This window comes from Lissotriton vulgaris, chromosome 6, assembly GCF_964263255.1.
Source record: "Lissotriton vulgaris chromosome 6, aLisVul1.2, whole genome shotgun sequence".
Classification (NCBI taxonomy): Eukaryota; Metazoa; Chordata; class Amphibia; order Caudata; family Salamandridae; genus Lissotriton; species Lissotriton vulgaris.
This window is the reverse complement of record NC_141694.1, coordinates 1862687993-1862699400: the sequence shown is the minus strand read 5'-3', so window position 1 is coordinate 1862699400 and position 11408 is coordinate 1862687993. Positions and strand designations below refer to the sequence as shown.

Here is an 11408-nt window from a genome sequence, read left to right as displayed (position 1 = left end):
TCTGTAGACAAGGGTGCCTCTTAGGGTGGAGTTGGGGTCTGTGTGGATCTGGAAATGCATGTGTTCGGTGATGCTGAGCTTTTCGTCAGTGCTCGTCGAGACCCTGATGCTGTTCTTGTGGACAATGCGATTCCTCCTCCGACTCCGTAGGTGCGGTCTCTGCGGGTGATCTATTAGCTGTCTGGGATGGCAATTGCGATGTTGGGTGCAGAGGAGTCGTTCATCCAGGTCTCGGTCAGGAAGGCAATGTCCAGGGATGATGTGTGGAGCAGGGTCCAGAGCTCGACGACGTGTTTGCGTGTGGAGCGGATATTCAGTAGGATGTATCGGAGGTGGGTTATTCTTTCTTGGCGGGTTGTTCGGCGGCTCTGAGGCTGGTGTAGCTGCAGTTCCAACAGGTGAAGAGACCTTGTGTGTGTTTTGGGGCGATCTTGAAGCAGGTGTGGGTCTGTCTGGGGTTGAGAGCGTGGACTGTGCTGGCATCATAGCGGTGGTGCTCGTCATGGCGGGTGCGGGGATCACGAGTTCTAGCGCTGGGTGCGGTCCAGGCACCGACGCGAGCAGATGGGCTTGCCTTAGGGTCGCCTTCAGTACGCCAGCAGTACGGTTGCACGGCGGCCGCCATATATGGGTTTGTGGGAGGGAGGAGCAGCTGGGAGGCGGGAGGTAGGGACAGCGAATGGGCAGTGAGGGGGCGGGCCGCTGGGGATGCAGCAGCGGGAACGGGAGCTGTGAGGGCACAATCAAGGGCAGTGAGGGGGAAATTGAAGGCAAGACTGGCTTAAATCAGGGGAACAGAAGACAACATAAAGATACAGAAGGCAAAAAACCGGCACAAATCAGGGGCAGCAAGGGGGAAACAGAAGGCAAAAACTGGCACAAATCAAGGAAACAGAAGGCAACAGAAGGAATAAAAAGGCAAATAACTGGCACAATTCAGGGGTAGCGAGGGGGAAACAGAATGCAAGCAACACTGGCACAGACAAAAGAGCAGGCAATACAGGGAACAGATAGTGACAGAGATACAAACCTAAGGCCTACCACTGGCCACCAGGGATGAGGCGCAGGTGATAGCCTGCGAGTGGAGGAGGGCCTCGACTTCTACAGCAGTGGCAGTGGCAGAGCACACAGGGCGGAGCTGTGTGGTGGGGGAGCGACCTACCAGCAAAGTCAAGGGTGACACTGAGGCATCTTCAATAATTCAAGTATAGCAGGAAGCTCTGCAGTCTCCTCTGTATTTTGGGGTGAGACTAGGGTATCAGCATTGGTGAGATCCAACCAGTACCTTCTCTAGAGATAATGTCTACTACTTATAGGAATCTTGGGAGTAGGTTTTGGACCCGCACATGAAATCATGATCTGAGGTATTAACCAACACTCTTCAATCAGACTGGAGTATTTAGTATTCATGTGTGATGACAAGTACTTTCTTTGCTCCTGAAGTACAAGCACTAGACTGGCCACTAAATCTTTGTGTCTATTGACTGATTGTTCAGTTCTGAGTACGTGCCCTCCGCACCGCCTCCCTGAGACTCCTCTGATTGCTCGCCCTCACCATAGTGGGAATTGGGTGTGGAAAGGCTTCTACTTGCCCAGTTTGCAGAGCCACAGTAGGACTGTAAATGGTTGGGGCCTTGTAGACCTTGCTTACCCTGTGGCTCCCGAACAGGGTCTGACACCCAGTATGTCTTCCTGTGCCAGAGAAGCATGTTGCAAGTCATGTGACATGCATTCTGCATGTTTTTGTCTGTTGCTGCCTTTACAAGCATGTTGGTCTATTTGATGAAAATTGTTAACTTCAATTGGGTGACATTTTTGTAAACAACAGTTCGGACTTAATAGTTCTGCGAGATAATATTGTGTTACAGTATTCTGCTAACAACAGGGGACATGTGCATTTGTGGGTTCTCCTTGGGTGACAGATTGTCTTGAATTTAGTTTCAGTATAGACAGATTATTCAGCAGACACTGGGTGCAGATGATCGCTGTATATTTGTTTTGAGGATAGATTGTGGCATTGGATAAAGGTTCTGAAACTGATGGTTAGGCACGGAAGCTCAGTATTGAATGAATGACTGGATGCTGGAGGATCAAGTAGGCAGGATTTATTACTGATCATTAAGTTGAAGTTACATCTTCTTGGGTATAAGTAGTGAGATTCTCAGTTGTACCCTTGGACCCACCAGTAGTAGGTATTGACTCCATCTCATCTCAGGGTACTCTGAAGCTCCAAGCCCACTGACAGCTGGTGGAAGACCTCTCATAGTACTCTACCCTCAGCATCACACCCACACCACATTCAAGATGCCACAAGTTCAGGAGCACAAAAGTGAACAGAAGAGGTAACAAAACTCATATTTTGCCTGGTGGTGTATTTTCTCTTTTTTTATTATTCACTGTGAGAAACTGGGAGAATTGCTCAGAAACAGGTTTAAACACTAGCAACACATTGGTGGTCTGCTTGCCATCTTCATCTGTGGCTTCATCATTCCCGCACTGATCACAGCTAGTGGGGGTGAGACATGCAGTCCACCAGCACATTTTTGGCTCCAGGGACGTACTCCACGTGTTAATCATATTGCTGAAGACTGTATGCCATTTGGCGATTCTTGGTGTGGCCCGTTCCATACCTTTGGTGGTTAAAGTTGAACCAGATATTTGTGATCAGCTCGCACGTGAAACGTGTGCCCCACAAGTACGTTTTAAAATGTGCATTACCCCCCAACACGCTAATGCCTCGCTCTTGATTACTGAATAAGATGACTCTGCTCCCTTCAAGCGCCTAAAGGCAAAGCTACAACTTCATCCTTGCCATCCCTGCGCTGCTTGGGTACAGCACCAAGGCCCATCTGTCTGGCATCAGTTATGATGATACTTTTGTCCTGAGTATCAAATGGTTTTAAAGCAGTTGCATGCATCACCTCCTTTTGATACATTGACATTCTTGGTTGCAGCCCTCACACCACACAAATGGAACATTCGTTTTAAGTAAATTCTGCATGTTGAACGATTTGTCTGCACATTTGGGGATGAATCTGGTGTAGAATTCAATCCGACTCAAAACGGTTCGTAATTGATCCTTGTTCTCAGGATTTTTAAAATTACCATTTGCATCCACTCATTTGGACCTGGGCGCTACACCATGGGAAACACCCATGACATCGATGTCCACACATCGCGGATCCATCGCACCACGATTTATACATCGCAGGCTCGTTTGCATCGCATGCATTCACTACGCATGCGATAACCTAAGCATGGGAGAATTTTGCGAATCTGGCGTTCGCGAATTTGCGTATTTGCAAACTCGCAATCCGCAAAATCCGTGAATTCTCGCGAATTTGCGGATTTTTTTTGTGTTGGCAAGAGTTTCTGCCAGTTCGCGAGGGTTTTGTACCAGTTCACAATTGCGAACTTACTTGTCGGCTCGCAACGGTCGTGACTATGTTGTTTCTACGTCTGGTTCATCATCACAGGTTCAGAGCACCCTCTGTTTCACCACTGCCACCCTCTGGTACATCAATGCCACCCTCTGGTTCATCACTGTAGATTATGGGGGGAAAGCAAGCACACCTGCCCTGCTTTAACTGACATGAATTAATTTGGGGTTGATTTATTAATGTGTCACTGTTTTAAATTTCCAGTCTGGCACCTGCTTCCTTATCTTTAATTTGCTTTCTATTGCAGTGCAATTTATTTTTCCAGGACCTTTGTGTCCTACTTGTAGCTATTCTATGAGCCTGCTGTGAGGGTCAGAGCAGGGTCATAGAAATGTTGCAACTAGCAACTGAACTCTGGAGGGGCCCCAGTCAGGAAGCACTACAGGGAATGGTTACTAATGATGAGTTTGAACTTTTGCACCTGCTGGGTGCTTTCAGTTTTGCAAAACTCGTTTTGCTGCAGAACAGCAACTGTAATGCTCCAAACAAACATAGGCAACTGAACTCTGGAGGGGCCCCTCAGGAAGTACTACAAGGAAGGGTTACTAGTGATGAGTGAACTTTTGCACCTGCTGAGTGCTTTCAGTTTTGCAAAACTCGTTTTTCTGCAGACCAGCAACTGTAGTGCCCCAAACAAACTTACTTGTGAAAGTTGATTTCTAATCCAAAAGTGATCCAAAGAAAGTTAAAAGGCCTCAAATCCAAAAAAGTGCAGGCAAATGTCAACCTGAGGAGTTATTCTGATAAAAATCATCATTTTCAGAAGGTCTATGCTGCTTGCTAGTGGATTTCTTTTGCAGAATTGCACATTTTGTAATTTTGCGACTGCAAGATTGTTGCTGCCCGCCGCACCTACATGTTCGCAATTGCGAACTCTCGCGATGCGTCGCCAAACTCCAGCGGGATCCTGCAGCAAGATCCAAAATGGCGCAGCACTTGCAAAATATCGAGAAAAACAACTCGGCAAACGCTGAATGACGGTAAGTGAACGCCGCACGCCGCAATATTGTATCACCAAGAAAAAAAATCCGCTGTGTGCGAATTTGCGGATTTTCAATAAATTCGCAAGAGTTTGCGGATTGTGAATTTACCGAAAATCCGCGAGCGGAACGGATTTTCCGCCCATGCTTAGGTGCGATGCCATTAACATCGCATGGGATTACAACAAACAAAACTAAAATGCGGTGCCGCACAAGCGCGAGGCTTTATTATACAATTACAACACGAGCACGGAAATGCTGTGTCAAATTAATTATTGGAAACAAAAGCACGAGTATTTATTTTAAAAGCACGATCATTTATTTTTGTAAACCTAAGCATGAGGCTTTGAATTAAAAAAAAAGGTGAAATAACTAGAATTCTGTGTCAAATTATTGCATGGCAAGAGGTTGGTGGTGGATGTATGGGTGCATGGATGCATGATGGATGGATGGATGCATGATGGATGGATGAAGGATGGAATATATGGATGGATGGATGCATGATGTATGGGTGGATGGAATATATGGATGGATGGATGGATGAATGATGGATGGATGGATGGATGGATGGGTGCATGATGGGTGGATGGATGATGGATGAAGGGCTGCATGGTGTGATATATGGATGCTTCATGTGTGGGTGGTGGATGTATGGGGGGATGGATGGATGCATGATGGATGGGTGAATGGTGGATGGATGGCTGGATGGGCGGATGGATGCATGATGGATGGGTGGATGGATGGATGCATGATGGGATATATGGATGCATGATGTGTGGGTGGTGGATGTCTGGGGGGATGGATGGATGGATATTGGATGGATGGATGAATGGTGTATGGCTGGATGGATGGATGCATGACGAATGGATGAAGGATGGAATATATGGATGGATGGATGCATGATGTATGGGTGGATGGAATATATGGATGGATGGATGGGTGGATGGATGGGTGCATGATGGGTGGATGGATGATTGATGGATGGAGAGCTGCATTGTGTGGTATATGGATGCTTGATGTGTGGGTGGTGGATGTATGGGGGGATGGATGGATGCATGATGAATGGATGGATGAATGGTGGATTGATGGGTGGATGGATGCATGATGGATGGATGAAGGATGGTGGGAAAAAATCAACTCAGCCCCTTGATAAATGTGGCACACTAAGACAGCAAAAAGCACAAGTTCCCAAAATGCACATCTCTCTGTAACAAATGGCAAGGTGAAGAATTGTCAACTGTTTCACATGTCAAGCAAATATTCTGCCGACTTGAGGAAAGCTTTACAAAATGTGATGTTCTGCCTAATCCACATCACACTCTAAAATGTGAGCCATTGGGTTCTGTTTGAAAAGGCAACAAACCTCAAATCCTGTCAGTGGGACCGCCAGCTGGTGTGTCACCGCCCCTCTGCCGCCGCGCCCTGTACCCCACCCTACCCCACCCAGAACAGAGGACCAGAAAGCTAGGAATGCAGTATAAATCCAATTTATTTATTACTGCTTAAAAAATGGCTTCTATGTCAGAGCAATATTGTTATTCTCGATTTTAATTTGGAAACCATGTTTATTGCTCCCATTTTTTATGAGGGTTAGAGAGAGACTCAATCTCCCATTGTTCTGCTGACACAGCAAAAACATTAAGATCGAGCAGTCTCAGAAAGGATGCTCTCTGCGAGCTGCATCTGCCTTTGCTCCAGCAGGCCTATGCACATTCTCATGGATGTTGACACATATCTGCCCAAGAGATTAATTCCCATGCTGTTTAATTATATTTGTCTGAGGATTTTTCTAATAGAAAGACGCGCTCCTTGGAGAGAAAGAAGGCGAATCATAAGATATTGCTACAGAAACTAAGATAAAAAGCACATTGCAGAAACGATCTGCCCGGGGCTGGGTTTCTGTCACTTCGCTCGGCGGTGGGTAAACAAAGCAGCTGACATTTCAACATCATTTTCAGCTCTGCTTGGGGAAAAGGGTGCACCATGTCCTGGTTCCCAGCCTAACGGCTGGGACCCAGGGCATCAGCTAGAACTGGTTATAGGCAATTCCTTTCACTGGCCAGGCTAGGGAAATCAGACGCACCCCAGGGGGTGGAGCCAGCATTGTTTGGGGAAAACCCAGCCTCATTCAGGACCCTCAAAACAGACGGTCAATCCCAAAGCAGGCCCAGGCTCACTCCTCCCCTCACATCAGCATGCTAAACACTCCATTCACCACCGGGGCAGACCCTCCCAGACTCTTGGAGCCAGGCTCACCAGCCAGCCTCAGCCAATCACACGCCAGACACAAATTACACAAATATGCCAGCTTCTAAAAGTGGCACTTCTACACTAGATACAATCATGCCGCATATACCATTGCGCAGCATTCAATCTCACAAGTGTGCACATACCAAACACAACCCTGCACTCCCCACACATCAGGAACTACCATGGGCATACATATTCCCAATTCATTCCTATGGAACAAAGGCACACTCTTTGACAAGTTGCAGTTGCAAATATCCCCCCCCCCTTCGGTCCTTTGTGTCAGCCCGGGCTGAGACACCTTCCAGGGCGCACATACACACAAGTTTTGTGCAGCCAGCTGCACCCGAGTACTTCACAGGTCTTTAAAAGACGATTCATGTGTTAACAAGTCTTTGTTGTTTTTTTCTCCCCTTCTTAGAGCCCCTGCATCTCCACTCTGACTATGGCTCAGACCAGTGATACGCAAGTGACCCTCCTGACATTTACATGCGCCCCCCTGGGCAGCAGCAGCACGGAGCTGCTGTTTACTCAACTCAGTACTAAAATGAGGAAAAAAATTAAATATACAGCAATCACTTATTTAAAGGTTAATTTCAGTTAGAGAAAGGAAGTAGCTAGGCCCTTAATTTAAAACACCTTCATTTCTAAAGACAGCCACTACATTTACATGCTTTGCTTCCCCAACACCCACTTTACACCCCTCGCTGGCATCAATGCGGCCCTGGGACACACCATAGACCAAACTTTGCAGCCCCATGAAAATGTTTGTGGGTAACTATGGCTCAGACAAACGACTGGTGCCTGGAGGCAACAATGGAATGTGAAGTGGTGGGGTGGAGTGTGCGCCCCCCCCCCATGGGGGCGCGCCCAACAGTTTGAAGACCTATGCTCTAACATCACATTCAGAGACGTAGGTGCAGGTTGAATTAATGAATGCAAATGTACATTTATATGCATGTAAGTGTGTCTTAGGTGCATAAGAAAGTGCTGTGAATGAACCCCTGAAAGAGAAGTTGCCCAGGCAGAAGTTACATTTACTACATGACCTCTTTTAGGAATCATTTGTTTTTTAGTGTCTCACTTCTTCGATCTAACCACATCTCCTTGTCTTTTCAGCTGCAGTAAAGAGTGGCGCTTGCCCTCTGCCTCCTAGTTACACAGACTGTAGAGAAGTGAATAAAACTGAGAAGCTATGCCGCACTGACCAGCAGTGTCCCGGCAAGGAGAAGTGTTGTAACTACGGCTGCGGCTTCCGTTGCAAGAAGCCTTTGCAAGGTAAGGCACCTACCCACGGGCATAGGAAGTGTGGGGGACAAGGGGCATATATATCCCCCCCCAGATTTTGTAGTTGGGGGGGGGACACTGCGGATGAGGGTGGGTGGCACGTCAGTTCGGGCTGGACTGTTCCATGAGGCACAGGGTCAGACTGATTTGCATATGGCCATGTCTGAACTGGGGTGGTGTGGAGTGCAAATAAACGGTGGATTTAGGCCCAGATCTCTGTACTGGGGTGAATGTATGACACTGTTCTGCATTCTGTCCATCAACTGTGGTTTTTGCATATGCCAAAGCACTAGTACTTTGACGTGCCAATGGACCTGCACTTGACCTGTGACCTTTTCTTTTGTTGTGATGAAATTAAGCTCAAGGAATTTCTTCACACCACCTCCTTGCCATCCACTCCACTCCTGCCTGCAGTCTGCACTTCCAGGACAAAGGGAGAGAGGTAGTTTGTTGACTGCTGACTGCATCCACCCTCTCCTCAGCCGACCATTGGCCCTACCTTTATATGCAATTCCTGTGTCCCTTGTTTTCCTGGGATATGTAGCCTTTATGTTATAATGGCCGCTTCCATATGAAAGCAAGAAGAGAAATTCACAAAAGGGGCCTGCGGTCTTGCTAATGCTTGGCTCACTCTAATAAACCGGCATTATTGTGATGCAGGTGTGCTTCTCAGCTTTAACAGCTGGTCCTCTTTTCATGGTTTCCTATTATATGTTGAACTTGGTAGTTAGTTATTTGGTTTACAGAGCACACCATGACCACTGACACTTGTGATTTTTAGACTTGAAAATGTACTAGTCACATAATGACTAATGGAACACATCATGATGTTTTACAAATGTGTTTCCTTTCAGTGGCAGAATTTCAGGGACAACTGAAGTGGTTGGCTATCAGACGTTGCAAAATAACATGTGCTGGTCATAGACAAGTGGTGAGGCTGGTGCTTTATGTATACTCTAATGAATGTGCTGGAAATTGTAGAGCACCCCTTCCACAGCTAGTACTTGGCCTTATCTGGATTATTTATATGTTCTATACACCACCTCATGCCTGAACTGGGTGCTTGCTAGCATATATACTGCTTGCAATGCCCGCCAGCTCCAAATGGTCACCATATCCTTCACTGCAGTTCATACAAAGGGAAGAGAAGGAAGACTATTCAATAGAAAATTGATTATGACACGCGAATAATTCAGAAATAAAGGAAGTATCCAGAGGGTAATGAAAAATAAACATGCTATGGGAAACTTAGAATAAACTCATCAATTCCTTTTCACTACACCCACCCACACACCTGAAACTGCATCATGAGAATACATTGTGTACATTCCTGCACATGGGAAAAATGAGTGCAAGTGGAGAGGTGTGGTGCAGCGGCCAGGGCAGCTGACTTCAGAGCACAGGGCCCACTGTTTGATCCCTGGCTCTGGCGGCATCTCAGCTCAGCACCATGTGACTCTGGGCAATAGCTCACTTAATTTCCACGACGGCCCCCAGCGCCTTGAGACCCGTAAGGGTGAGTAGTTTGCGCTTTACAAATACTGGATTTATTTAGATGTGTTGCTTAGATTGCAGCAGCAAGTGTGAGACATAGTGGTTCCCCGTATCACTTCCTGGGCATTGCGGTTCATATCCACCTGTGGATAATATTATGTAAGTACAAGAGTATCTCTGTCTTATGATATTCTGATGTCTTCCTCTTTCTCATATTGACAGGTGATAGTGCGGTACCATATTGCATTGTTAGCGGACACATTCGGAAAGAAAGTTTAAAGACCTGTTTTTGTGCATTGTACACACATACCAGGCTTTGCACTTAGTTGACTGATTTTATCTGTGCTTTAGTGACAATCCCCCACATGCATCAAGCATTTTTGGAGTCGCAAACGGTGCGATTCCTTAAAATCGTCCGTTTGCGATTCCAAAAATGCTTTTTGGAATGCATCATTATTTATTTATGAAAATCGCTAATATTGCGACTTTCCAGAATGCGATTGCATTTAAGGAATCGCAATTTTGCGATTCCTTAAGTGCAATGCATCATTCTGAAAACAAATTGCGAAATCAAAGATTGCAAGTGCAAATTACCACGAGGTTGAACCTCGTGGTAATTTGCGAAAACTGTTTAAAATGTTCTAATTTGCATTTTAAACCATGTCATGTTACAGACACACATGTCCTTAGGACATGTGTGTTTGAAACATCCATTTTAAAATACATTTCAGGGGTGCAGGGGGGGGTCCTTTGGACCCCCCCCTGCACCCATGCAATGCATCAACATTTGCGAATTCAAAATTGCGAATTCGCAATTTCCATTGATTCCTATGGGCCTTTTGGCCCATAGGAATCAATGGGAATAGCGAATTCGCAATTTTGAATTCGCATAATATTTGCGATTCGGTAAAAATTGCGATTTTTACCGAATTGGAAATATTAAGCACTTTCTATGATGCATCCCGTTTTGTGAATCCTTATTTGCGATTCGGTAAAAATCGCAAATTTGGAAACGCAAAACGGGAGTTTGATGCATGTGGGGGAATGCCCTTAATGATTACATGTTTGATAGGCAAGTGACTATTACCCATGCCTTTAATTACCGTAGTATTTCACAATAAAATAATGTTACAGTGATTAATCAATCTTAATAATTTTCAAAATATATATTTCAGTGGAAAACTATTTTTACAACATTCCACACAGCACTCAGCCTTTCTATATGTCTATATCCAAATTTAAATGAAAAAATGTAGCCGGGAAAATATACATATTTTTTTAAATATTGGTGCTGAATTGTCTCTTGCGTTTTCACAGACAATACTGGTCAGTTTTTAAATATTTCTCTTACTTTATTTTAGAGCCCTGACCCTACCTTATGTGACAGTTTCACACTGCGTAACTCAGCCACTCAAAGCCTAATGTTTTGTTAAAATGCTTATTGTGAGCAGGTTAACTTTACCCTTGAGCATGAGAACAATTATCTCAGACATAGTCAAAGCACACATCTATTTATTTATTTATTTATTTATTTATTTATTTATGTATTTATTTATTTATAGTTTGCATTTATAAGGCGTGACAGCTACCCAAAAAGTGTTTCCCGGCGCCATATCGGACTAGATGCCGAAATAGAGTGGAGGTGAAGTGGGGTTACTGGTCAAATAGCCAGGTCTTAAGAGCTCTGCGAAATCGGGTGTAGACAGTTTCATGGCGGATAGTCAGGGGAAGAGAATTCCAGAGGGACGGACCAACATAAGAAAAAGATCTTCCGCCCATCCTGGCGAGTTTTAACCTAGGCACCTTGAAATTGCCAAGAGTGTCCAACCTCAAGTGGGAACATAAGGGCATACAAGGGATTGTAAATACTGAGGGGCCGTACCAATTTAAATCTCAAACATGTAGCTCAGGGCTTTGAACTTAATGCGGTTCTCCACCCTGATCCAATGTAAGTCGCGGA

The 11408-nt window shown here is 45.5% G+C and overlaps 1 protein-coding gene across 1 annotated transcript in view; it reads left to right on the top strand.

Annotated features, from left to right (window-relative positions):
- Positions 1 to 11408, top strand: part of LOC147709680 (uncharacterized) — a 237182-nt gene that overhangs the window by 2952 nt on the left and 222822 nt on the right. The window contains exon 2 of the mRNA XM_086928192.1: positions 7787 to 7945. Coding sequence (XP_086784318.1) covers positions 7787 to 7945 — 159 coding nt within the window. The remainder of the gene's footprint in view (positions 1 to 7786; positions 7946 to 11408) is intronic.